Source organism: Polypterus senegalus, chromosome 10, assembly GCF_016835505.1.
Source record: "Polypterus senegalus isolate Bchr_013 chromosome 10, ASM1683550v1, whole genome shotgun sequence".
NCBI lineage: Eukaryota > Metazoa > Chordata > Cladistia > Polypteriformes > Polypteridae > Polypterus > Polypterus senegalus.
In genome coordinates, this window is record NC_053163.1 from 4,409,295 (window position 1) to 4,435,782 (window position 26,488).

The following is a 26,488-nucleotide window of genomic DNA, read 5'->3' on the forward strand; positions in this document are numbered from 1 at the left end:
TTTTTTTTTTTTTAATCGTGTAAAGCAGAGAGATCCTGATCTTACCGAATTCTTATCTCAAAAAGAAAGTTTCAAATGAACTTTACGCTCAGCTCGACAGGGGTCTTCAGAGCGCAAAGCTTCAATAAGACCGACTGGGCTGTTTCCTGGAGGATGACACGTGCGTATCGGAATGTTTGTGGGCGTGTCGAGCGTGTTAGCAGAAACTAATGCCACAGCAGTTCTGGCGTGTAAAGTAATAATACTAGACCGAATATATATATATTATTATATATATAATTCTGGAGGAATGAAACACACGTGGAAGCGTTCAGTCTCAGGCATACAAAAAACTCTGAAAAACTTTATTAACAAACTTAGCTCACTACTGCCACCCTTTGGTCACCACCAAAACGTCATTTACATATATTTATACAAAGTCTACAAATGAGAGCATATTTACATTCATGTCAACAGAGTGAAACAGAAAGTACGATCATTGGCATGAATGGCGACTTGGCGAGCGGATTCCGTGCGATTGTTTATCGTTCTCATCGAGGGTAAGTTTGCCAAAACGCCAATGAGTGGCAAATCTAAACTTAGGGACTCGAGTGAACTTTGAAACTTAATGACGGCTTGTTTGTTTCGGTTGTAGAGTGAAATTGGGATGTTAGCTGGGAAAATGGGAGGAGACTCGCTGGTTTTCTATGAAAACATTCATTTTGGGTCCTGTGATGTTCCGCTCACAGTCTGAAAAACGCCAAAGTGCGATTCTGCGCTGGCCCGTGAAAATCACAGTGAGCCAGTGACTGAGGGGTCCTGCTTTGGCTGCTTCCTTGCTCTCGTGGGAATTTTTTTTCATCTTTATCTGTCCACAAAATGTATGAATATATATCATTTTTGTGTGCTTGCGTTAATAACGGCAATAATTATTGTAGTCCATGCTTGTTTCTTTATGGCATAGTAAACAGGAGCTTACCTGCACTGTAAAAAATGTCAGTAAATTTAACGGTACAAATACTGTAAATGATGAAAGTAAAAGACCTTTTCTGAAAAAAAGGAACGTTACCTTATGTTCTGAAAATTACCTGTATATCTTAAACAATAAATTTCATTATTTTTTACAGCCAAGTTCTGTAAAATCTATATTTTTCTACCTTCAAAATATGCTAAATACCATTTATTGATGTATTACAGTTATACTGAAAAAAATCTGTTAATTTTACAGTGTAAAACTTTTAAATAACGAAGGTTAACAACAGTAAAATGTAAAACGGGAAATCACTGTTTCAGTAAAAACGATTACGATATTTGCATAAGGACACGCCCCTTTTTACAATATTGTTCCTGGTGAACCGCATACCTTTGAATAGTAGGGGAAAAAAACTTAACTTAAGCTAGCAGACTTATTATTCCCCACGTGCTGAAGGTTTTGTAAGGTTATGGAAGCTGATTTAGACCTTTGAGTCTCGTTCAGCAAAATGAACGAATCTTTTTTCGAGTCATTTCGTTCAATTCTCTTTCCGGCTCAGACTGCATAGGTTAAACTTATGGGGCTGTCACGTGATGAACGAACGACTCAAACCCGAAGACTCGAGAGATGAACTAATCCAGAGGTTCTCAATGTCAGTCCTGGGACCCCCTGTCGCTGCAGGTTTTTGTTCCAACCAGCTTCTGTTTTTAATAGAACTCCTGGGCTAATTAAGTGAACTGATATTTCCCAAGTTCTGTGTTTAAGGAACAATATATTAATTAGAAAACTAAGTATATATATTAAAATGTACCAAGCAGTTATATATGAATAATGTATTTTTTTTCTTTTTAACAGTATTTTCATCTTGATTTTCATTCTACTTTTCTAGGTGTTCTAATTGTTTAATTAATCCATTATTTACTAATTAGTGGGTCTGACTCTAAAGTAGCTGCAGCCTTTGATTATTCACTGTTGTTTGCCAGGGTGTCTGCTCTGCTCGTTTTAAGTTGTCATTATTAACATACAACGAAGAGGAAAAAACTGCACAGAGAAAGGGCAAAATATAATGAAATCAACAAAAGAGAGTTAAGCATTTAAATCTAGATCAAAAGCAGAAATATTTCTAAATGTCTTATAAATGTAAAAATCACGATTCTGTGCTTTTCTGAATGTCGAATAAAAGAAAAAAAAATAATTAAATGAGATCAGTGCTATAAGGTGTTGTCACTGATTAGGAATCTGGTTGGAACAAAAACCTGCAGCCACAGGGTGTCCCGAGGACCGAGTTTGAGAAACACTGAACTAATCAATTCTGTTTCCGGCTCAGACTGAGTTGTTTAAGTTGTCACGTGATGAACGAACGACCCGACAAACCCGAAGACTCGAAACAGGTGAATCAATAAGTCCAATACAGAAACTATAGGAAGTTGCGCAAATGCGCATGCGCGAATGAACGACTCACTCCCACGAGATGACTCGTTCTTCCCGAGTCACATTAAAGATTCGTTCAAAATGATCACTAGTGTACTGGGATTTTATCGTGCCAATACGTATTGTTTATTGATTGTCATATTTATTACACAACACGAATTTCTAGTTATGGTTAAACATTCCCTTCTGTTGGAATATACTGCAAAGACCAAATAGTTTTTACTACAAAATTATACTATAGACCTAAAAATATTGTCACCTTATTTATTACAGTAAAATTTTGGCAACCCAGCTGCCAGTATTTTACCATAAATGTAACATTAATTTTTTTACAGTGTGCAGCTTTAATAAGGAATGTTGCTTGGCGCTGCTTTCCCTTGCATTTGTTTTAGTAAAAGAGGCTCGTGCACATGTGCGCTCGGTAGCGATCGGTAACACGGGGTAGTTTTATGTGCCATGATGTTTTATGGCATCGTATCTGTGTGTGTGACAAGTATTTCAAATGGCTGCTTTCCATAGTTTCTGTCTGTGTATTCATTTAAATGCCGTGTCTGCAGGCTTTTATGTGGAGTGTGTTGTTCTGCAGCAGTCGTGGGTACAATAATAGGCACGATTGTCACCTTCTTTTACTTGCATGGGTATTTTTAAGTTGTCTGTGTGTTTAGTACGGCTGTATGAATAATTTCTGTTGTTTTATCTGGTTTGTTTCCCAGTGCTTTGTCTGTCATTATACAGTCTTGTTTATGGGTTCCATTTTCTAGTCCTTCTAGTCTGGTTTCTGTTGTAGTGCCAGTTTGAAATGTTTGCCAACAGATTGTGTCTGTGCATGTCATCTGTCTATGTCAGTTGTTTACGGCCTGATGTGATGTGTTGGGTTGTTTCTAGTTCTTTGTTGCAGTTTATTTATACTGTAATTATACTGCTCAAAAAAATTAAAGGCGCCCTTTTGAATCCGAGTATAGCATCAAGTCAGTGACACTTGTGGGCCATTCAACTGGTCAGTGAAGAAGCAGAGGGGCTCGTTCATCAATTTCAACTGCTTTGGTGCACTAGAGGGGCAACAATGAGAAGACCCCTAAAACAGGACTGAATGGGTTAACAGGTGGAGGGAGGCCACTGACATTTTGCCCTGATCTGTTTTGCCACTCATTTTGCATTTGGCTACAGTCAGTGTCACTACTGGTAGCATGAGGCCATACTTGGACCACACAGAGCTGGTGCAGGTAGTCCAACCTCTCCAAGATGGCACATCAATACCACGTGCCATTGCCAGAAGGTCTGCTGTGTCTCCCAGCACAGTCTCAAGGGCATGGAGGACATTCCAGGAGACAGACAGACAGGCAGTTCCTCTAGGAGAGCTGGACAGGGCGCCTCGTAGAAGGTCTTTAACTTATCAGCAGGACCCACTAGAGGAACGGGTTGAGCACTGGCAGGGCCTACAAAATGACCTCCAGCAGGCAGGCAGGCAGGCCACTGGTGTGAATGTCTCTGACCAAACAATCAGAAACAGACTTCATGAGGGTGGCCCGAGGGCACAACGTCCTCTAGTGGGCACCGTGGAGCTCGGTTGGCATTTGCCATAGAATACCAGAATTGGCATGTCCACCTCAGGGGCCCTGTGCTATTCACAGATGACAGCAGGATCACCCTGAGCAGTTGATAACTATTCCATACATCCCCTGATAGTTATTAAAGATATAGACAACTCAATCGATGTGGGTTTCTATCTGCCATTTGCTCTGCCTGTTTGTTTTTTTCTTCTTTGCTTTTTGAGAGTTTCTGAACTGTAACAATGCACATGGCGTCATCTGATGTTCAGTATGCCGAGAAGATCAGATAACAGCTGCCATTTCTCACTTTACTATATATGGTGCCTTACAAGGTAGTCTTTATTCTTTATTTCCAGTGTGCATTCAGAATGTTGCGCCAGCCCTGGCTAATTGTTGGCTTCTTGTCCTCTGTTTCAGTTATAAGATGTATAGAGCTGCAAGTGTCCACCACGTCTCCGGTGGAGGCCCTTCTTCATTCGGATGTCGTGCTGCCCTGCACCTTCTCACACGGCAGCAGCCCGCTAAGGCTGGACCTGCTGGCGGTCATCTGGAAATGGGGTGACACCGTGGTGGCCAGCTATGGACTGAAAGACGATCTGTCTACGCCCCGGGCACGCCTGTCTGACGCTGAGCTGCGCCATGGGAATGCGTCCCTTCTTCTCAGCAACGTCACCATCGCTGACCAGGGCCTGTACGAGTGCAGCATCATCTACCCGCCCGATCAATCGAATGGCATCGTGGAGCTCAAGGCTATGAGTAAGTAGAGTCCTTCGTGCCAACCTGTCAACGACAACCCAACTTCTGTGAACAAGTCCATGTGCAAGTGTGCAGGAGTCTCCAGGCTGATTTTCAAAAGGCCTTTGATAAGGTGACACATGTGTGGCTTGTGATGAAGCTTTTTGGTGTTTGGATATTATTTTATTCATTATTGAATGTCGTTTCATTGTTATGTATTGCCCTTTTGATTTAGTTAATTGTAATTGTTATCACAATGATGTCATCTGGCACCTAATCTCCAGATATTCTCAGGATGAGCCTCAACCTCAAATTCAATTTGACCTACACAGGCTCTCTAATGGGACAAAGTCCATCATCCAACCCGCTATATCCTAACTACAGGGTCACGGGAGCCAATCCCAGCCAACACGGGGCGCAAGGCAGGAAACAAACCCGGGGCAGGGTGCCAGCCTACCTCAGGACACACACACACGCCAAGGACAATTTAGAATTGCCAATGCACCTAACCTGCATGTCTTTGGACTGTAGACATGAAGAGAACATGCAAACTGGGAAGTGAACCCGGGTCTCCTAACTGCGAGGCAGCAGCACTACCCACTGCGCCACCGTGCCACCGTCTTTAAAGTCTCAAAATATAATATTTCCTTTCACTTTTATGCAGTCAACCAACAGCTAGCGAGTCTTTACAGCTTTGTTTTACAGGATATCAAAGGCTGTTATTAAATGGACGGTACGTTTCCCCAGCTCAATTATAATAAAACGCAGGTTATCTCTTTTAGCCACTCCAAGTCCCGTAAACAGGCTTTTAGAAATTGAGGTAATTTTGCCTCTTGTGTGTCATCTCATGCCGTGATTTTTGACGTTATTTCTAGAATTAAATCAATTTGGTCTTTCATGCATTCATAGTGATTTGGCTAGTCTAGTTCTTAATATCTTGGTCCCCCATGATGTCTGCTCGGTCATTTACAAACTGTCCAGAATGCTGCTGGCATTAAACACCGTGAGCACATTACTCCAGTCCTGGCTTCTATTCGTTGGCTGCCAGTTCAGTATTAAATGCAATTTAAAATATTATTGATTGCTTTTTAAACTTTAAATTGGATGGCCCCGTCTTATATTTCAGATATTCACTGCCCTTATTTAGATCCCAAGTCTCGTAGATTTCAACCAAACACATGTGTTGAGAAAATCTTAAAGTAAAAGAGGTAACTGAGCATATTCTACAAAATGTCAATAGAAATGATGGTCCACTGGGGAACAAGTAAGTCCACACTTGGCCTCAGGAGCCTTTTAGCAGAAATGACTTCTTGTAAGCATCTTGCATGACTGCCCACCGGTCTCTGACGTTGACTCCACTCCTCCATTCAAATTTCCTTCATGTTTGTGGGGTTCCTTACATGTTCTGCCTAATTCATGTCCCCCCAGATTATGTCAAAGGGGTTTAAGTCAGAGCTATGAATTGGCCAGCCCATAACCCTCTTTGTTGTGTTGTGTTTGCTGGTGTGCTTTGGATCATTATCATGTTGAAAGGTCTGTTTCCAGTTCAACTTCAGCTTCCAGACAGGTGGCCTCACATTCTCCTCAGGCACACTGTTACGTTGTCAGAGGATAAAATGAAGAGACTCAGTGCCCAAAAGTTAAAGTTTTAATCCAACAACTGGAGCAACAACAGGAAAACAATTAGTCCTCCGAAGTCTCTCGATTCCTGGAACACTCTTCACTATCGCCACCTTGTGGCCACAGTCAGAACATAACACACACTTTGGTAAGATGCAGAGTTCACAGTTGACTCGCTGACAGCAAGCTGCCCAGGAGCCTAAGGCAGTAAAACTGTAAACCAGATCATGAGCACCACCATACTTCACAGTTGGTTTGAGGTTCTTCTCCTGAAATGCTGCTGTCTTTGTGTTGTGCCACCTGTCATTGATTCATCTGTGCGGAACACATTGTTCCAAAAAAACCTGGTCTTTGCCTAGATGTTCAACTGTTGTCTTCTTCTGATGCTCTATTTGATGTGCCATGTGTTGAAGTACTGTAGATCACTTGTATCTGTAGGCAATGTTTGCTTGTTCAGATCCATCCATCCATCCATTATCCAACTCTAACTACAGGGTCACGGGGGGTCTGCTGGAGCCAGTCCCAGCCAACAAAGGGTGCAAGGCAGGAAACAAACCCCGGGCAGGGTGCCAGCCCACCGCAGGGCACACATACCCACCCACCCACACACCCAGCACACACTACGGACAATTTAGAATTGCCAGTCCACCTAACCTGAAGGTCTTTGGACTGTGGAACGAAACCCACGCAGACACGGGGAGAACATGCAAACTCCACGCAGGGAGGACCCGGGAAGCGAACCCTCCTAACTGTGAGGCAGCAGCGCTAAAGCAATTATAATATATCTGTAAATTACTATGGAAAGGCGCTATATAAATCAGAGGCTTTCAGTTTCAGGCTCTACCATGGGGTTACTGTGTGTGACCCCCTGAGAAAGTCATTTTATTACCCACCTGTCAAAGTGTAGAAATCTGAATCAGCTGAAAAGTGACCCTCGGTACTGTCAGTCCTTAATTTCCGGCCAGTGGTCCAAGTGTGGACCTGTGCAAACAATTAAATGGCATTTGTAAAGTAACCCAGAACAGTAGAAGGAGCTGAAAGGCGCTATATAACAGCCCAGTCAAGGGCTAAAATTAGACCCCAAAATAAGTCAGTCAGTCATTTTTCAACCTGCTATATCCTAACTACAGGGTCACGGGGGGTCTGCTGGAGCCAATCCCAGCCAGTACAGGGCGCAAGGCAGGAAACAAACCCCGGGCAGGGTGCCAGCCCACCACAGACTTGTTCAGATATGTTGAAAAAGTCAACAGTCTCCATGGGGTGTATTTAAATTTTCACTTGACTTTATGTGCCAATGAAGCTTGATGGTATCTGAATGGTCAAGTCTGACTGACCTGAGCATCAGTGAGTGGACTCTTGCATATGTTTTGGGAGGAAGGCCTGCTGTAATGGTGTGTACTGGTGGCCTACGGGAGGGCCCAAAATGGTGCAACTAATAGTGATGGAAGGAAATTAGTCAGCATCTTACGAGATTCCCACGCAGGCATTTCCTTCATCTTACACTTTAAAAGAGAAGAAGTGACCTCCAAACACAACAGCCAACAGCAATTTGAGTAGTTTCACCCTAACCCTTCCAGAATTAGATTTACTTTGTAAGCATATAATATGAGTAGTTTGGCAATCCTCATCTTGCTCAATTATTCCTAGCAATCTCATAGAGTAGTCTGACTGACCTGAATGAGGTGGAGCAGCTCCTATTTGGGCAAGACCAGGGAGTGTGACCAGTGCACTGAAATGGCCTCCAAGGTTAGGTGCAACCTCTACAGAACTGGGGAGCCTCACTCTGGTGGCACCCAAAGAACCCAACAGGGCTGCCCACTGGAACCACAGCTCCCATGTAGCCCTGTTGGGTATCAAAATGGGAGTCCCATCAGAGTATACTGGGGGGACATATGATGATAACAAGCCATACTGAAGGTGGTCTTAATGAAAGATCAAACCAACTGTGGTGAACTGTGAATTGTGTTTTAAAGAAAATAAAAATACAATAAAATAAGACTGATGAACAGGCTGCAAGCAAAACAAGCTACACTGAACCACACTGACCTGTGACATTTAAACAAGCAGGCTTAGAAATGCTCTGTTAGTTAATTGTGGGCTCTGACTGTTGCACGGGTGTCCATCTCTGGTCCTGGAGGACCGCAGTGGCTGCAGGTTTTCATTCTAACCGTTTTTCTGCTAATTAACTCCTTTCTCCTTCATTTTAATAGCCCTGTTTTTAAGGATTCAGTCCTCTCAATTGATTCGTTTCTTCCTTAAATGTGAGCCAATCAGAAATGAGACGTGAAACGAGCTGACCGAGGACCACCTAAATTGGAACATCAAACTCCAGCCAGTTTCACTCCAACCAGTTTCTTAATGAGAAGCCGATTCTTGCTGTTAATTAAAGTCGTTATTTAATTCCGTGGCTTGTTGCTGCTCTCATTCTGCCACAGTAGACTGTTGATTTTTCCATTTTTTTCTAAGAACGCCGTCAAGATGTTTTGGTGACCTGAGCCAGTTAACCTTACTGAGACCTTCACCTTACTTTATTTTCAGATTTTGTGGTGAGCTGGTCAAGTGGTGGCTTGTTTTGTGTCTCATTATTGTTTGGCTGCTCATTATAAGGAAAAAGGAACAACTAAGGGGTCGGATTCAAGTTAGATAAAATTAAGGCAAAAAAAGTTAATTAGCAGCAAAAACTGATCTCTAATGGAAAGGATGATTAGAAGGAAAACCTGCAGCCGCTGTGGCCCACCAGGACTGGAGTTGGACACCCCTGGCCTATTGGATTAGCTTTAGTATTTTTCTTCAACCTGCAGTGGGCTGGCACCCTGCCCAGGGTTTGTTTCCTGCCTTGCGCCCTGCGTTGGCTGAGATTGGCTCCAGCAGACCCCCGTGACCCTGTAGTTAGGATATAGCGGGTTGGATATAGGAAGCTAATCAAAGACTTTGTTAAATGGTGCGACTCAAACCACTTACACCTGAACACCAGCAACACCAAGGAACTGGTGGTGGATTTTAGGAGGACCAGGCCCCTCATGGATCCATGATCATCAGAGGTGACTGTGCAGAGGGTACAGACCTATAAATACCTGGGGGTGCAGCTGGATGATAAATTGGACTGGACTGCCAATACTGATGATCTGTGTAAGAGAGGACAGAGCAGACTATACTTCATTAGAAGGCTGGCGTCCTTCAACATCTGTAATAAGATGCTGCAGATGTTCTACCAGACGGTTGTGGCGAGCGCCATCTTCTACATGGTGATGTGCTGGGGAGGCAGAATAAAGAAGAGGGACAAACTGGTGAGGAAGGCAGGCTCTATTGTAGGCACGTAGCTGGACAGTTTGGCATCCGTGGCAGAGCGACGGGCACTGAGCAGACTCCTGTCAATCATGGAGAATCCACTGCATCATCTGAACAGGATCATCTTCAGACAGGGAAGCAGCTTCAGTGACAGACTGACAGACTGAGGAGACCCCACACTATGTGACTCGGGGGGTAAACGTTAATATTATGCAAAGTTATTGTCTGCTTTTACAGGCATTGTTATTACTCTTTAATTTAATATTGTTCTTTATCAGTATGCTGCTGCTGGAGTATGTGAATTAATAAAGTATCTATCTATCTATCTATCTATCTATCTATCTATCTATCTATCATATAGTGCTCTATCTATCTATCTATTATATAGCTATCTATCTATCTATCTATCTATCTATCTATCTATCTATCTATTATATAGTGCTCTATCTATCTATCTATCTATCTATCTATCTATCTATCTATCTATCTATCTATCTATCTATCTATCTATCTATCTATCTATCTATCTATCTAATGGATGGATGGATTTTTCTTCAAGTTTAATAGAAGGGCCTACACATACAATATAACATAACATGGTTGCAGTAGCATTGTCACGTGTACAGAGTAGGGTGAACATCTCACTTTCATGTCCTACCAACATCTCTAGCCTGCGGGTTCATTATAAATATCAATGTGTCAAAATACAGAACTTGGTTTCATTTAATTGAAAACACAAAGCATCATAACCCGATTTACTTTCTCCTCCATAAAATGACATAACCCAGTTAATCCAATTCAGGATTACGGGAAACTGAAATCTGTTTTGGCAGCTTTGGGATGAGGACAGGAGACCACCCAGGACACAGCCCATTCTCACACAAACTGGGGTCAGTGTGGAGTCACCATTTAAACAAATCTTCATATCTTCAGGGATGTGGAAGTAAAACTGGAATACCATGAAGAAAACACATGTTGAGAACAGGAGAACTTCACAAGAATCAGGGTTGTTTGGTTCAAACCCTGAATGCAGCGGATCTATAAAACAGCAGCACTAACCGCTACATGACTATGTCACCCACCTCCATGTTGGATTCAGAACTGTTATTAGGTCCACTATATTTAATCATACTTTTGATACCCTCTGCGTGATTTCATGTTGCATCAGTGAATGTTTGTGTGTTTTTGTGCAAATGCATCTCAACTGTGAGCGAGTGTGAATGTCCATACATGAGCACCTGTGTGTGTTTGTCTTTGATGGTCTCCACTCTTATCATTTCAGATCCACCAAAGATATCAATCAAGTCACGGCTTGTCACCCCCAACACCACCAACACCCTGCAGTGCACCTGCTCCGACTTCTACCCTGGCACCATTAAAATCTCATGGCAAAGAGCGGAAGAAGTGATCAGGGCACCGAGGGAGGAGCGGGCAGAACCAAATGAGAACAGAACCTTCACAGCGACCAGTTACCTCCTCTTCACCCCGAGCTCCAAGGATGCCAACGTTACCTTCTCCTGTGTGGCACATCATGTGGCAATGAAGCAACCCGAGAGAGCCGACTTTCAGTTGGAATTCCGAAGTAAGACTTTCCGATGGCTTGTTGTTGACGAAGGATCCCGTAGTGTGAGTCTCTCCTGCCTTCCTGCCACCCTGCGCGCACATCTTCAGTCTCTGAGGACTGTCCCTGTCTGTTTGTGTCTCCGCAGGGCGCCCGCAAATCAGAATCACCCCGTCCATTTTAACTCCTGACAAAGAACAAACGCTGACCTGTGATGTGGACGGCTTTTACCCAGAAGGCATTGCAGTGAGCTGGGTCGTCAAAGGAGAGGAGATCTCATCTAGTAAAGTGAGACGCAAAGCCGACGGCAACTACCGAATGGCCGAGCACTACATCCTGACACCGGGCGAGACGGACGCGGGGCAGGTGCTTAGCTGTAAAATATGGCAGGAAGGCTTTGAGTACCCACTGATCGAGGAGTTCACCGTCAGACTTGAAGGTGAGTGACCTTCCTCTTCAACGCCCCGGGACACAACGTTCAGCAGAAAGAGTGCAGGGGGGCTCATATTAGTGTGTCAGGGCTGTGCCATCTTGTTACAAATACTGGTCCCCTTCACCAGAGTCACTTCACAGAATTGGATCTCTTTAGTTAATGACAAGTTTGATGGGCATCAGCTTGTCTCTCTCATCACGTGTGGAGAGCAGTGTCAGTGTAAAAACGGACTGGCTTTTTATACGTGTGTTTAGCCTGCTATGTAAAATGACAAATATTTAGCTTATATGACAAATGTTATACTTACAGGACAAATGTTCAATGTAAATATTCAGGTTATATGTCAAATATATTTCCTAATGACAAGTATCTTTTTCATATATCAAATATCCATCTATGTCAAATAAAATTTGAATTGACAAATATCTTATTTATACTGTGTGTCAAATATCCACCTTAAATGTCAAATATCCCGTAAATATGGCAATATCTTAATTATACGTCAAGTATTCATATTGCATGTACAAGAATATCCTGTTCATAAGACAAATGAGTCCCTTATATTTAAAATATCCACTTTAATTGGCAAATGTCTTCTTTAAAAGTCTGATACTTAGATTAACTGTTAAGTGTCCGTCTTATATGATAAATGCCTCACTTACAACAACAACAACGTTTATTTCTAGAAATGGTGTAGCTTAAAGTGCTTTACAAGATGAGGAAAGAAACGTTTATACAAACAAAAATAAAATTAGGGTAATACTAAGTAACAAAGAATAAAGTAAGGGCCGATGTCTGGGAGGACAGATAGAACAAAACAGATGGGCTGGAGAAAAAAAAACAAAACTAAAATAAAATCTGCAGGGGTTCCAGGGCTAAAAGACCACCCACCTCACCCCCCACCAGGCAATGTCAAAATACCCAGCATACGTGTAAAATATTCAGTTTGTATAGCAAACTAGCACAGCAAAATGCTCTTTTAATGGTGCAATAATAAGTCCATCAGTGCCTTTACAAACCATTGTTCACTGCATATGCCTGACGTCCCTCTTTCTTTGTACGTTTGTTGCCCTTTTACATCAGACATTCTAACCCTGTTGTGGACTCCAGATGACGTGTGTAACAAGAATGACCATCAGACCTTGCGAAGGTTTGGGGCAGCCACCCATATAATTTTTCCCGGCTGCAAAACAGTTGTAAAAGCATTGCCAAGTTTATACAATCGAATCCAAAACAGAACTGCCTTATCATCCACAAGATGGCAGCTTTAAAGGCCAGTAGGGGAAGTGATGTCATCAGGACCGGACGTCGTTGGCTGCCCCAGAGCTGGGCAGGATTTCTTTAGAATGGTTTGCAAAAGATCGAGAGGGCGATTTTGTGCACTTCGCCATCCACTGGTGCGGCGTGGAATTACATGTACTCAAGCCCTTTAGTTGTCTCCTAAGCACGCGTGTGTGACACATGACATCTGGACACATGAATGTATGTTGAAAGGTTTACTATCTTATGCTGGCCACTTGTTTATATTCATCATACATTCCCTCTTGTGGATTGCTGGGTGACATAACACCAGACGCTGGACATTTTATTGCTTTATACATTGAGAGACGTTACACTTACACATAATATATCCATCCTCCATATGGCTCATAAGGCCAATGCCAGTTTTTATGACACATTTGCTAATTAAATGTTAAATATCCACCTTAAATGACAAATAGTTACAGTATCTTCCTTGGCATGTATCTCACTTAAGCAGTATGTCACATATACAGTTTATATGGCAATTGCTTCACTTACTCTACATGACAAAGGACTAACCTAAAAGGAAAAGTTGATTTCTGTGCCCATAGGGTATATGTCAAATACAAATGAAAAATGTCAGGTGTAAATGTTAATCGTTACACTTGATTCCTAAAAATGTTCCACCCCATAGGTAAAGATTGTTGCAAACCACGTCTAGCCCTTCACGACAATGGTATTCACTGATGGCAGTGGCCTCTTTCAGCAGGATCCTGTGCCCTGCCACACTGCAAGTATTGCTCAGGAACAGTTTGCCCTGTCCGCACTCGGAGCTCTGCTGCCACTCACCCCTTTAGATCTGCTCCTAGTAGTTTATTTTTATGGAGTACATTTGTTGCTACTGTTGTATTTATTTATTTTCACTCTGATTTTTGGGGCGTCTTTGAATTCAGGGCTCTGTAGGTTGATCATTTTCATTTTCATCAAGCGATGTGGCATCCTTTTGTTCCTAACACATTACCCAGTCTATATCAGTATAGATATCCAGGAGGATTTCATTTTACCATTGAGATCTGATGTGTTTTCAAAGTGTTCCTTTAATTTTTTTGAGCAGTTTATATATATATATATATATATATATATATATATATATATATATATATATATATATATATATATATATATATATATATATATATATATCATTTTAATGTAGGTAGATCATTTCGACCTGTTCATTTTAAAAGTAGCTCGCAAGCCGAAAAACTGTGGGCACCCCTGATGCATATAGTATACAATGGATATAAAAAGTCTATAAAAATGTATTTCACATTTATTGCAAAATTGCAACCTATACCAAGAAGGTGACAACAAATCAGAAACTGTTTAGTGAAAAAGGAAAAACAATCCTACAAAAACCTGGTTGCTTCGTTGTGCAGACCTCCTAAACTAATACTTAATTGACGCACCTTTTGATTTTATTACTACACTCAGTCTTTTAGGGTGAGAGTCTTATCGGTTTAGCACATCTGGACTCCTCCTTGCTGATCTGTCAAATTCCGATGGCATTTTCAGTTCCCAGCTCTCTTCAGGTCACCCCACAGGTCTTGGTGGGCTCTGGCTGGGCACTCCAGACCATGAATCCTCCTTTGATGGAGCCACTTGTTTTGTTGATTTTGATGTATGCTTTGTGTCATTGGCATACTGAAAGGTGATGTTCCTCTTCTTCTTCAGCTTCTTAGCAGATGTTTAAAGGTTTTGTCCCAAAATTGATTGATACACGCAGCTCCTCATGATTCCATCCACCATGTTTCACTGTGGGTCTCCTAGTATTCCTTTGATGATGTGCTGTGTTGCTTTTGTGCCAAACATACCTTTTGGGATCATGGCCAAATAGTTCACCCTTGGTCTCATCAGATCATAATACATTTTTCAACATGGTTATGGGACAACTGCTACCTTTTTTGCAAAGTTTAGCCGGGCTTGGATGGTTTTCTCAGACATATGAAGACTACGACTTGATTGTCGTCACATATAAGGGACAACCAGGACTTGCCAGGAAATCCTGCAGTTCCTTTAATGTTGCTCCAGGCCTCTTGATGGCCTCCCTGACCAGTTTTCTCCTTGTCTTCTCATTAGTCTTGAAGGGACGTCCTGATCTTGGAGTGACTGTTGAGTCAGACATTCTCCACTTGTTGATGACTGCCTTCATTGTGCTACATGGGATGTTTAGTGCTTTGGATACTTTTTTGTACCCCTGTCTTGATTGATAACTCTCAGTGATGAGATCCCGCTCATGTTTTAGAAGCTCTTTGCGGACCACGGCTTTTGGAGTGTGTCACAACCGAGAGGATATCGGAATACAGGAAGAGGCCAACTTCATCTTGAGCTCCGTCAGAGCCCCTTGAATTGATGTCCGGTGTCTACAGACTACGGAGATGACTTATTGGGATTGGTCGATTCTGAACACAGCCACATCCTGGATTATTAAAGGGGGTCTGCACACTCATGATGTCAGGTTCTTGTAGGAGTTTTCCCCCTTTTTTTCACTAAACAGTTTCTGATTTGTTTTCACCTTCTTTGTATAGATTACAATTAAGGTCGAATAGGTTCTGACAGGTTTCATTTTTTTTAATCACACAAACTCTGCCATTTTGGTGGTCTTGCACTTGTCCTGTATTTATGTTTTTGTTACACTGTGGTGGTCCGGTTACTTTGTGTCACTGTATGGTGCAATACGGGGTATGGATGGTATGAAAATAAAGCCACTTGACTTCACTTGACTTAAAATAAGCCAGCAATACCCACATAAGTCATTGTAATGGACAACAATGCATGATACAAAATGCAGGCTTTCTCATCTATTTGACAGGAAAAAAAGATGATTTAATCTGACATAATAAGTAGCATCATTGCCACCATACTGTGTAGACTGTGACATGCCAGAATTCCAGAAAATACAGATAACAACAAAGTGAACTGTCAAGATTTTTAACATACTTTGCCATCATTTATATAAATCCTCTGAAGCTGCCCTTATTGACGGTATCTCCAGTCTCATCGTGTTCCCTCGCTAAGTCCTGGCAACAAAGAAAGTGACATTGAGACCATTGAAGCCATTAGACATCTGAGGGCAGCCCCATTTCTTTCTCTTTACTTCGTTGTGTTGTGTCTCCTGATGTCGTGAGCCCTCAATGTGTTCCACTCGCACCCTGCCATGTATTCTCTGTGCTCTTTAATCTGACGTTCTTAACCTTTTTTAAGAATTTCACTTTGTTTTTGTTGCTTTTAGAATTTCTAGTGAGCCACCACTGAACAAAGTCAGTCAGTCGTTATCTAATCTGCTTAGTCCTGAACAAGGTCATGGGGGTCTGCCTGGAGTCTATCCCTGAGCTAGAAAAGGGAGCAAGGCAGGAACAAACCCTAGGCAAAGTGCCTATATAATTACAGCAGGGGTCCTTAATCAGGGTCCCGGAGGGCCACAGCAGCTGCAGGTTTTTGTTCTCACCCGGCTGCTTAATTAGAAAGCAATTCTTGCCAATACAGGTAGCCCCCATGTTATGGACATCCGACCTACGACTTAGGAACGGAGCCGCAGCTGTGATGAATGCACCTCAGTAACTGCCACTCCGTCATCTTCGGCCTGGGGACACTGCAAGCGGTGGCTGGATGGAGGCTGCAGGGGGGAGATTTCGCTGCTTGCGCAGTGTAGTGTCCCTCGGGCGGCTCCCGGTGGCAAGCGGTTTCACTGCCTGCCCACCACACACGGCTGTCCTGTTCATTCTTGGTGGGCGGCTGGTGATGCTGCAAGCGGTGACCCGGTTGAGGCTGAACGGAGGCCATTGAGGGTGAACGGGGCAGCGGGGGGAAGCATTGTAGTGTGCCGCGGATGGCTGCCTGTTGAATGGGGGCGGTGGTGGGCGATTCACTACCCGCCTTTGGCCACACCGTGTTCGTTCTCGGTGGGCGGACGCTGCAGGCAGCATACTGTAGTGGAGGTGACTGTGTGGTGGGCTGGTGATGAACCCCCCCTCGCCGCCCCCAGTCATTCTCAATAGCAAGCCTGCTTGTTCTGTTACGCACATAGCAGGAAGTTGTCTCTCGTCAGTACACCAGACGTGTTGATGACGGGTGCCTTCCTGCTGTGATAGCGTGGACAGTGCTGTTCAGAAGAGCTCATCTTAACCTTTTGTCTTCACGCTTCAAGAATGTCTCTGAAACACAAATCTGATGCAAGTGCTGGTGATACAGTAAAGAGGAGATAAACCATCACCAGTAAAAATAAAGTAGAAATAATAAAAAGGTGACAGAGACGTGAAACTCCATCATTCATTGGCAGAGCACTTGGTTACAGTCGGTCAACAATAGCATTTATTAAATTTATGGACCTGTGCTGACTTACATACAAATTCAACTTAAGTACAAACCTACAGTCCCTATCTCGTACCTAACCCAGCGACTGCCTGTAATTTAATTTATGGCTTGTTGGCACTTTAACTCTGCCATGTCACCTCAGTCTCGTATCCTCGGTTTTCTTCACCCTTTCTAAGGATATCATCCAAATGGTTTGAAGGCTAAAATGGAGGAGGAATTCTCAGTCCTTCACTTTTTTTTTCTCTTCACTTCAAAGTATTTCATTAAACCCAACAGCACATGATAAATACACACAGGTATCAATGGTAACAAGCGAAATGGAGAGATGCTGGTCTCATTTGTTATTTGCATCTTATTGCTAATTAGGAGCCATTAAAAGCCGAGAAATCAGCTGTTTAAAAGTAAAATAAGCAATAAGGGCTCAACATCTTAACGAGTGAGACAACTAAAGTGAAGCAGAAGTGTTACTTGAGCAATAAGAGCTTCTTATTAAAACCTGCAGCCACTGCAGCCCTCCAGGACCGTGATTGAGGACCCCTGATTTACAAGGTGAACACACACACACACAGATACACACATATGGGTCAATGTGAGATCACCAATCCACCCAACCTGCATGTCTTTTGGAGGAAACCTGAGCACCCAGAAGAAACCCACACAGACACGGGGAGAACATGCAAACTCCACGCAGGGACACGAACCCCACCACTTCAACACCCCATCTGAAAAAAGTGATTTAGCACTAAATTAAATGAATTAAAAAAAAACCCCACACACACAAGTTTGCTATCTTTTATTGAAGCATGGGATTAATCCACATGGGATGCACAAACCAGTGTGTTTACCAGGGGTGACAGATAGGCGCCGCTGTCGCTCCCTTGAACCCTTGAACCCTTGACGTCAGACACGAGGTAAAAGTCTAAATAGTTGACTTTATTTTACAGTAACGTGCACAACGCACTCTCCACCCCACTATATTCATAAATCAATAATCAATCACAGTACAATAAACGATCCTCCACTCCCAGACGCGTTGCCACCCTTCCACCCAGCTCAGCTCAACGCTCTAGTGTCTCTCTCAGTCTTTTATAGTCCCTGACCTGGAAGTGTTTCTAATCCCCAGTCCATGTGATCTCCTATCACTATCTCACTATCAAACCCTTTTCTTCACCCCGGAAGCACGTCATTCCTCTTGACCATGTGACTCGGACGTACTTCCAGGGAGTAGGGAAAATATTCTTTGCTCCTCCCTGCAGCTCCATCTAGCGGCCCCTGTGGTATCCAGCAGGGCTGTGGAAGAAAACTCTATTGTCCATAATTCCCTGCTGGTATTCGTGGCACCTCCATGCCACAGGGAGGGCTCCACCTGGTGGCCTGGGGGTACTGGCCGGGATGAATGGCCGGCAATATTTCACACAGGGTTACGTCAGGAAGGGCATCTGGTGTAAAATTTTGTCAAATCCACATGCGGACAGATGATCTACTGTGGCAAAGCCTAACGGGAGCAACCAAAAGAAGAAGAAGAAGATCTAATCTAATCTAACAGACTAATGCAATTTAATTTTTGGCATTGGTTTCAGTTTAGCTCAACTCATCTTTAAAACTGGAAGATAAAGATTTCTCAAACGTTTTGTACACAGCGTTTGCGTTTCATACCCATCTGTAGCTGCTGTCGCCTAAATAAACCGCCATGATACACAAATTGGATTATTTACAAATTTAATGAGAAGTCAAGCAAAATGACCCCTTTTATTGGTTAAGTAAAAAGATTACAATATGCAGACTTTCGAGGCAACTCGGGTCCCTGCTTCCATTACATGTTACCTGAAGAAGAGGCCTGAGTTACCTCGAAAGTCTGCATATTGTAATCTTTTTACTTAACCAATAAAAGGGGTCATTTTGCTTGACTTCTCATTACATTCATAATGGCTAACACGGTACAACACCCTAGTACTACAAATTTTAAAAATCTGTAGTTTTATAAATAACAAACAGCAGCAATATGCTAACTTTACTTGGACAATTTAAATTGCTGACTTCTTTGCACAACAGGAATCCACTAAAGCTTCCACTTCAAGGAATCATTCACGAGAGCAGCCAATCAGGGACATCCAGCATCAACGATTGGTAGTGTCTGAGGGACTGCTGACCAATGAATGTTCAGTTTTTCTTACATTAATGAAAGCATTGACTATTGTCTCTGTTGAAATCTTTTAGTTTCACTTCTGTGCCAGGAGTTCCATTTGTGGCGCATTTGTTAAAAAAATAAATAAAAAGCCCCAGGTAAAGACTATATTTTGTTTTCTTACATTTTGTGAATTTCCCCTTGGGGATTAATAAAGTATCTATCTATCAAGTAAAGAGTAGCCCACTTAGCTTTAACAAGGCCTGTTAGTTTTTGCTCCCTTTTTTCCTCCTACAATGAAAGGGCGCAGCACATTCTTAACAAAAGAAACCTGGCACTTCAGCCAATGTACGTAGGTAAAGGGGGTTAGGGGGTTTGGGGGGGTTGAGATGCTCTCATAGCCCCCCTTTTGCTCGTGTCCCTGCTCTACTACTACTTTACAGGGCATGGAAACCTCAGGGTGAGGCCTTCTCAATCCAGACACCACCTGTTGATTTCAGAGTAGAACATTTTATGTCAAAAATGGTGCGGTTCTGGGTGGTAGGAATGAGAGTCTTAAAATTAGGGAAAAGCAAGTATGGCTGGAGAAATGCCTTAACGCCCACCAGCCTTCAAGAGTTGTGTGGTCTTTGTGTACAACTTGCAATGATTTCTTGTTTACATGGAGAATTTGTTAGAGCTGCTGTACTGGCTGATGAAGCTGAAGGCAAAAGCATGTCTTGAATTTTAAAAGACACCAAACTGAAGCCGTGTTTAATGTCGATATTAGCTTTGGCTAATGGTCAGTTCTTTTCACTATTCTGGGCTAGAACATTTTGCCCACCTAAATTATTCTCTAAACGACACTACAAACTTCAATCCTCAAGCGCTGGTATTCTTTTGTGCATTGAGTTGCCGTGTTCAGTCTGCTTTGTCAAGTATGACTTTACTGTATTAACATTGTGGCCACAAGAGGGTACTACGGAGCACTAAACACCCAACACAACTGTAATATACTCCAGCTGCAGCCCTCCAGAGCTCCACTCCATAGATGTTGTCACTTTATATTATACATCAGTGATAACACCTGCTGCACCAGGGTTAAGATTAGGGTTGGGGGAGTGGTTATCTATAAACCAGGTGACAAAAACCTGCAATCCAATTAACTGTCCTGCTGAGCTGCTGAATTTCGGAGCTGTGGAGGTCTGCAGCTGGAGCCATATCAATACAACTTCAGCAAACACAGTTTAGGGATAAATAAAAGTTTTTCTTATTACCCAGAGACATGTTCACAAGCTTTAACTTTAACTATCCAACACAGTATTTGTTGTTAATATTCCTCTTCTGTCTCCTTCATATGGAAGCTCTCCATGTCCGTTCTTCACAGTGGCACCCAAGGACCCCGATAAGGTCATCTTTCTGGACAACGATATGCAGGCAACCCTGCGGGAGTCCATACTGGCTTCCAGCTTGGGGAGCACTGCTACCTTTTGCATTGAGGGACTGTTATGGTGTATAAAATCTACATCTTATTCTGTATTATATTTTGCTCAAACCCTACAAGATGAATTCAGATGTAGGGCATTATAATAAAAAGACATATCCTCTTTTGTATACCTCACAGTTATAACAGTTAGTGCTAATTTGGTTTACAGCCTGAGAAAGGAAGCCTGACCTGATACCTCAGGTTATTGATTACTTTACGGATGAACATCTGGGACATCAATGGGGTTTTACAGCCTGAGAAAGGAAGAACTGAGGCAATATCAAAGAACTTTATTACCTGGGGAGCAAAATTCATCCATCATATTGACAGCCAGCCAATCAGGTGCATGGGACATTCATGTGCTGTGAAACCACGGCATGAAACTTTATCATAAATATGCCTCATTTTAAGCAACGTCAGAAGCAGAAGAAGAAGAGAAACAGTGACGACGGAAGAGCCACGTCAGAGAATACAACAAAGACACGTGTAACCAGTTTTCATCCGATCGTCAGTTAACAGCATTCTCATGAACATCAATTGCTAAATCAACCGCCCCCTTGACTTTCATCCTTGACATTACTGATTCCTTTCACTAAGCTTTTTTAAAGACTATTTTATCCAGACTTTACTATCAAACTTATTTTCTATTACTTATTATTTGTTCTTTAATAAATAGTAACTTGTTTTCATCTTTCTATGCTTTGTCTTAATATCTAGAGTGATTGAAATAATAAGGTAGATTTCTAAGAGCACCTGAAGCAGCTAGAGATTTTGCCATTTAGCTCTACACTGCGGGGTTTTAAGGCTGAGAGCGAGGGCGCCGCTCGATAGTTATGGACAATGCGAGAAGAAGGTGTTCTTGGTTGACAAATGGCCTATAGTCAGGGATACTGAGTCTTTGTATGTTTTAATATTTATTTGCTTGGAGGCCAAAAGTAATATTTAGGTCTGAGGTCTATTTAAAACATCGTATGTTGTCCGTGCCGATAAATAAATAAGTCTCTTGATGTGCTGAGAGAGTGACAAGTTGTGTTATACCGAAAGCATTTGTGTGGTATTTTAAGTGCTAAACGTTAGCCAACTGTGTGGGTGTCATTCATAGGGCACTGGTGTGGTTAGGGTCCGAGTGTGTGTGTATCTATGTATGCGTGTGTGTTATTATTTAGGGTGCGGGAGTCGACCAATCCAATAACGAACTTGACAAAGAGAAGGGTAACTTAAATAGACGATAGCACAGGGACAAAAGGTCCACTCTGTTATTTGATCATCCCAACTGGGACAGAAACAGAGGACCATCCTAGCTAAGTTGTGTCTACAATTGTGGACTCCATCCATAACGGCCTCCTGGCCAGGCAGGTAGTCATTCCTGACCCCAGTCAGGATGCCAGTCCATTATATCCAACATTTACATCATTTATGGTCTTGTCATGGCCTGTCTAATTCTTTGTACCTCTTTTCGCAAACTCAAAGTGTGGATATCATGAAGGTGATGATCTGAAGATTCTGAGGCTCAGCAGTGTTTAGTTGAGTTGTGCAGTTGTCTTAAATTGGTTTCAATCCTACCTGGCAGGTAGAAAATTCTTTGTTAGTTGTAGTAATTACGGTGTATATGGTGTTCCACAAGGCTCTATTCTGGGTCCGCTGCTTTTTTCGATTTACATGCTTCCGTTAGGTCAGATTATCTCAGGTTACAACGTGAGCTACCACAGCTATGCTGATGACACACAGCTGTACTTATGAGTTGCGCCTGATGACCCCGACTCTCTTGATTCACTTACACAATGTCTTACTTGTGTTTCTAAATGGATGAATGGTAATTTTCTCAAACTAAATAAAGAGATAACAGAAATTTTAGTGATTGGCAATAATATAATGAGGTTATTAGAAATAAACTTGATGCATTAGAATTAAAAGTCAAGAGGTAAAGAATTGAGGGGTAACTGTTGACTGTGACCTGAATTTTAAATCACATATTCATCAGATCACTAGGACAGCATCTTTTCACTTAAGAAATATAACAAAAGTTAGACCTCTTATATCATTGAAAGTTGCTGAGAAATTAGTTCACGCTTTTATTTTCAGTCGTCTAGATTACTGTAACGCACTCCTCTCAGGACCACCCAAAAAAGACATCAATCAGTTACAACGAGTGCAGAATGGAGCTGCTAGAATTCTAACTAGGAAAAGAAAATCCGAGCACATCTTTCCAGTTTTGATGTCACTACACTGGTTGCCAGTGTCATTCAGGATTGACTTTAAAATTCTGCTTATGGTTTACAAGCCTTAAATAATCTGCTCCATCTTATATTTCAGAATGTCTGACAACTTACTGTACACTCCAAATAGTAACCTTAGATCCTCCAATGTGTGTCTGCTTAGAATTCCGAGAGCTAAACTTAAAAGAAGTGGTGAGGCGGGCAGGCGGCCTTCTGCTGCTATGCACCTAAAATCTGGAATAGCCTGCCAATAGGAATTCACCAGGCTGATACGGTGGAGCTCTTTAACACACTGCTGAAAACTCATTACTTTAACAAGGCTTTCTGAAAACTTCACTTTAACTTAGTCCTGATACTCTGTATATTCAATTAATTATCATAACTATTCATGGTGGCTCTAAAATCCGTACTAACCTCTACTCTCTCTTCTGTTTCTTTTCCTGGTTTTCTGTGGTGGCGACCTGCGCCATCACCACCTAACCAAAGCACCGTGATGTTCCTGCATTGATGGTTTAAAAGCCAGAAGTCTACATGACCATCATCATCCAGTCCTTCCAAGAGAACCCTAAATACAAAGAGGACTGTTTCATTGATGTTAGGTAGAATGCCCAGAGGGGGCTGATCAGGTGGTCTCATGGCCTGGACCCCCTGCAGATTTTATTTTTTCTCTCCAGCTGTCTGGAGTTTTTTTTTTTTTCTGTCCTCCCTGGCCATCGGACCTTACTCTTATTCTGTGTTAATCAGTGTTGTCTTATTCTAATTCTTACTTTGTCTTTTATTTCTCTTTTCTTCATCATGTAAAGCACTTTGAGCCACATTATATGTATGAAAATGTGCTACAGAAATAAATGGTGCTGTTGTGCAGTTGTGGTCCTCATGTGAGCCTCAGTGTCCTCTCACTTCTGTTATGTTCTCCACATCCTGCCTCGACATGTAATTGTCAGTTTTGTTGTGTTTTTCAACAGATAAAAGTTCATTTCAGCCGGCACTGATTGGGGCGATGTCTGCTGTAATAATACTGGCGCTTGCCTCTGGGATTGGATATCTGATATGGAGAACTGGTAAGTAAGAACTCATCAGCTAGTGCTGTATGGGAAAAGGGACAGCAGACTGTCCAGGTATGCCTCAGTCCAGGCGGCCCTCTTAGGCTCCTGCGTGTGACTTCCATGTTAATTGCAGGCCAGGCAGTGTGTATGCGAGGCGCTATAGTCAATACTAATGTATGCATTGCTCGAGTTTTCATGGCCTTTGACTCTCACACCTGCCTTCACATTGTTCTCCTACAGTGCAGAAGCAGAAACTGATTGTCTCAGACATCATTGTACCCACCAAGATCAAGGTGGGGAAGAAAGTGTGCCTGACCTGCTCCATCGAAGGGTCCGACCTCAAAGGCGTGACAGTAAAGTGGTTGGTGAATGACAACCTGATTTCAGACAAACTTCTCTGCGACACTCAAGATGACTTTAACTTGTCCCTGCTGTCTGACAATGACCCACAGTACTGGATTGAGTTGCGAAAGATTCCTTCCCATGGCCGGAAACAAGTCCTGAGTTTCCTTCACTTTGTCGTCAGCCTCCAGGAGCATAAAGGAGCTGAGTTCAAGTGCCAGGTGTCACAGGAGGGAAAGATAACGTGCATAGTGAGGAAGACAACAATAGCACATCTGACAGGTAAGTAAATAAAAAACAAAGACCTTGGAGGTGGTTGACACGTTTTTTTGGGTTTTTTTTGTCCCCAATGTTCGTTTCTTTTTTATGATATTTCCCTAGTGGTTAGTGCGCTGATGATTTGATACACTTTATTTATCGCTGAGGGGACACTGCATTTTCACATTCCGTTGTACAACACCCCTGCAGCTTGTTTCCTTTATTGACAGTATATTATACTGTATAGTATATTATATATCAGATCAGGTTAGGTTAGGTTAGCTTAGGTTGGTGAGCATTAACTGGTACAGCACGTTGCTGCACCCACCACGTGATGAAATATCTCAGGATCCCGGATGGCAACCTCCACAGGCAGACATGTGATCCAGTCCCACCCTTGAGAAATCACCATCTTTCTGCCACAGCCAGGTGTTATGCGGGTGTTCCCGTGGCCTGGTCCAGCCACTCGGGTCCCCAACAATGAGGATCCTGCAAGCTGGACCACCCTTGGGTCACCACGCCACATGGCCGTAGTGTTATAACTGACGTTTCCTCACAATGCAGGTCATGTGCCTCATTCAGGACTCCGTGAGTAACACAAAGTCCAACCAGCAGCACCCAAAGATTCTCTGAAGCGACACAGCACTGAAGGAGTCCAGTCTTCTTCTCAGGTCACTGGATAGCGTCCATGTCTCAAAACCATATGACAGACAGGAAGACAGAGAGGGAAAGGTGAAGGAGGTTTAATCCCAGTAGCAAACAAGGGGGAGAACAAAGAAGAATGAGGCCTCAAAGGAGGGCAAAGTAGATTGAACAAAGGTTATAAGGTCAGAATTAGAGAGTAAGGGGTTCACTAGTCCAAGGAGCAAAGCCAGTAGAACCTGAGTGAAGGGATCAAAAGGGTGAAGAAAGAAGAACAGAGTGTAAAATATTTAGGAAAGGAACCAAGTCATAAAAGGAGCAGAAAGTGAAAGAAGTGAAGGATCAGTGAATATGAAATCTTAAATGGATATATGGGAGAGAAAGAGAAAAGAGGGGTCAAATATAAAAAAGCATCATGTAGGTGGATAGGTCATCAGAGTGAGGTAAAGGTGTGGAAGTATTATATGATTTAAGGCTGGAGATCATTGTGGAGGGAACAGGCAGAGGAACGTTAGAGAGAACCAGGGAGAAAAGATGTCAGACAAGTAGGAAATCAGGGCATGAATACCGAGTAAGTAATAGAGATAGGTGGGGTCTGAGGTCCAGAGACAGAGGCAGGTGCCATCTTATATATGAAGATCTGAAGTTGTTTTTCCTTTACAGACTCCACAGATTGTTGATGGTGGCACCCTGTGGTTTGAATTGGAGCATTAACTATAGAACAAGCTGATGGCTGAGTATTGTCATGTGACTCTTGAAGATGGAGGCTCAATGCAGGACCAAACAGGCTAGCTCACCAGATGATCTTAACCTCCTCAACCTTCTTGATTTGGAGACTTTGACCTTACCAACCATTTGGAGTCCATTATTAAAGTGACACCTCAGCATAGCCATCTGGATTGTCAGATCCTCATTAATTTCATCAGCCAGTAAGCCCTCACTGCGGTGTGTCCCTTTAGCTTGTAGTGGACATCCATGCTGCAGAGTCCGATCACTCTCTGGGTATGGGAGTTGGAAAATAGCGATCATCTTTTTCATAATCCATTGTGCTGCAATGTAAAGGATGGCCGACATTAAGGGTTCATTTATTGTTGCAAAATCAAAGAGGCCAGATTTTGTGGACACCACAGGACACTGAAATTGAAAATTCTACTCAACTAAACCTTTGGTTTTGTACTTTGACTAAAAATAAAGAATAACATTCTTGA

At 42.6% G+C, this 26,488-nt stretch overlaps 1 protein-coding gene across 1 annotated transcript; it reads left to right on the forward strand.

The window, feature by feature from the left end:
* The first annotated feature begins 373 nt into the window (after positions 1-373).
* Positions 374-26,488, forward strand: si:ch211-180a12.2 (cell adhesion molecule 4). The gene is made up of 7 exons (XM_039764948.1): positions 374-539; positions 4,351-4,689; positions 10,859-11,158; positions 11,286-11,576; positions 23,958-24,053; positions 24,279-24,662; positions 25,944-26,488. The coding sequence occupies exons 1-7, from the start codon at positions 488-490 to the stop codon at positions 25,958-25,960; spliced, it is 1,479 nt and encodes a 492-aa protein (XP_039620882.1). The 5' UTR covers positions 374-487; the 3' UTR covers positions 25,961-26,488.

Coding starts and splice junctions, on each gene's coding strand:
- si:ch211-180a12.2 (XM_039764948.1), top strand. CDS start 488: ATGGCGACTTGGCGAGCGGATTCCGTGCGATTGTTTATCGTTCTCATC. Junction 4,690..10,858: donor CGTGGAGCTCAAGGCTATGA/GTAAGTAGAGTC, acceptor TTATCATTTCAG/ATCCACCAAAGATATCAATC. Junction 11,159..11,285: donor CTTTCAGTTGGAATTCCGAA/GTAAGACTTTCC, acceptor GTGTCTCCGCAG/GGCGCCCGCAAATCAGAATC.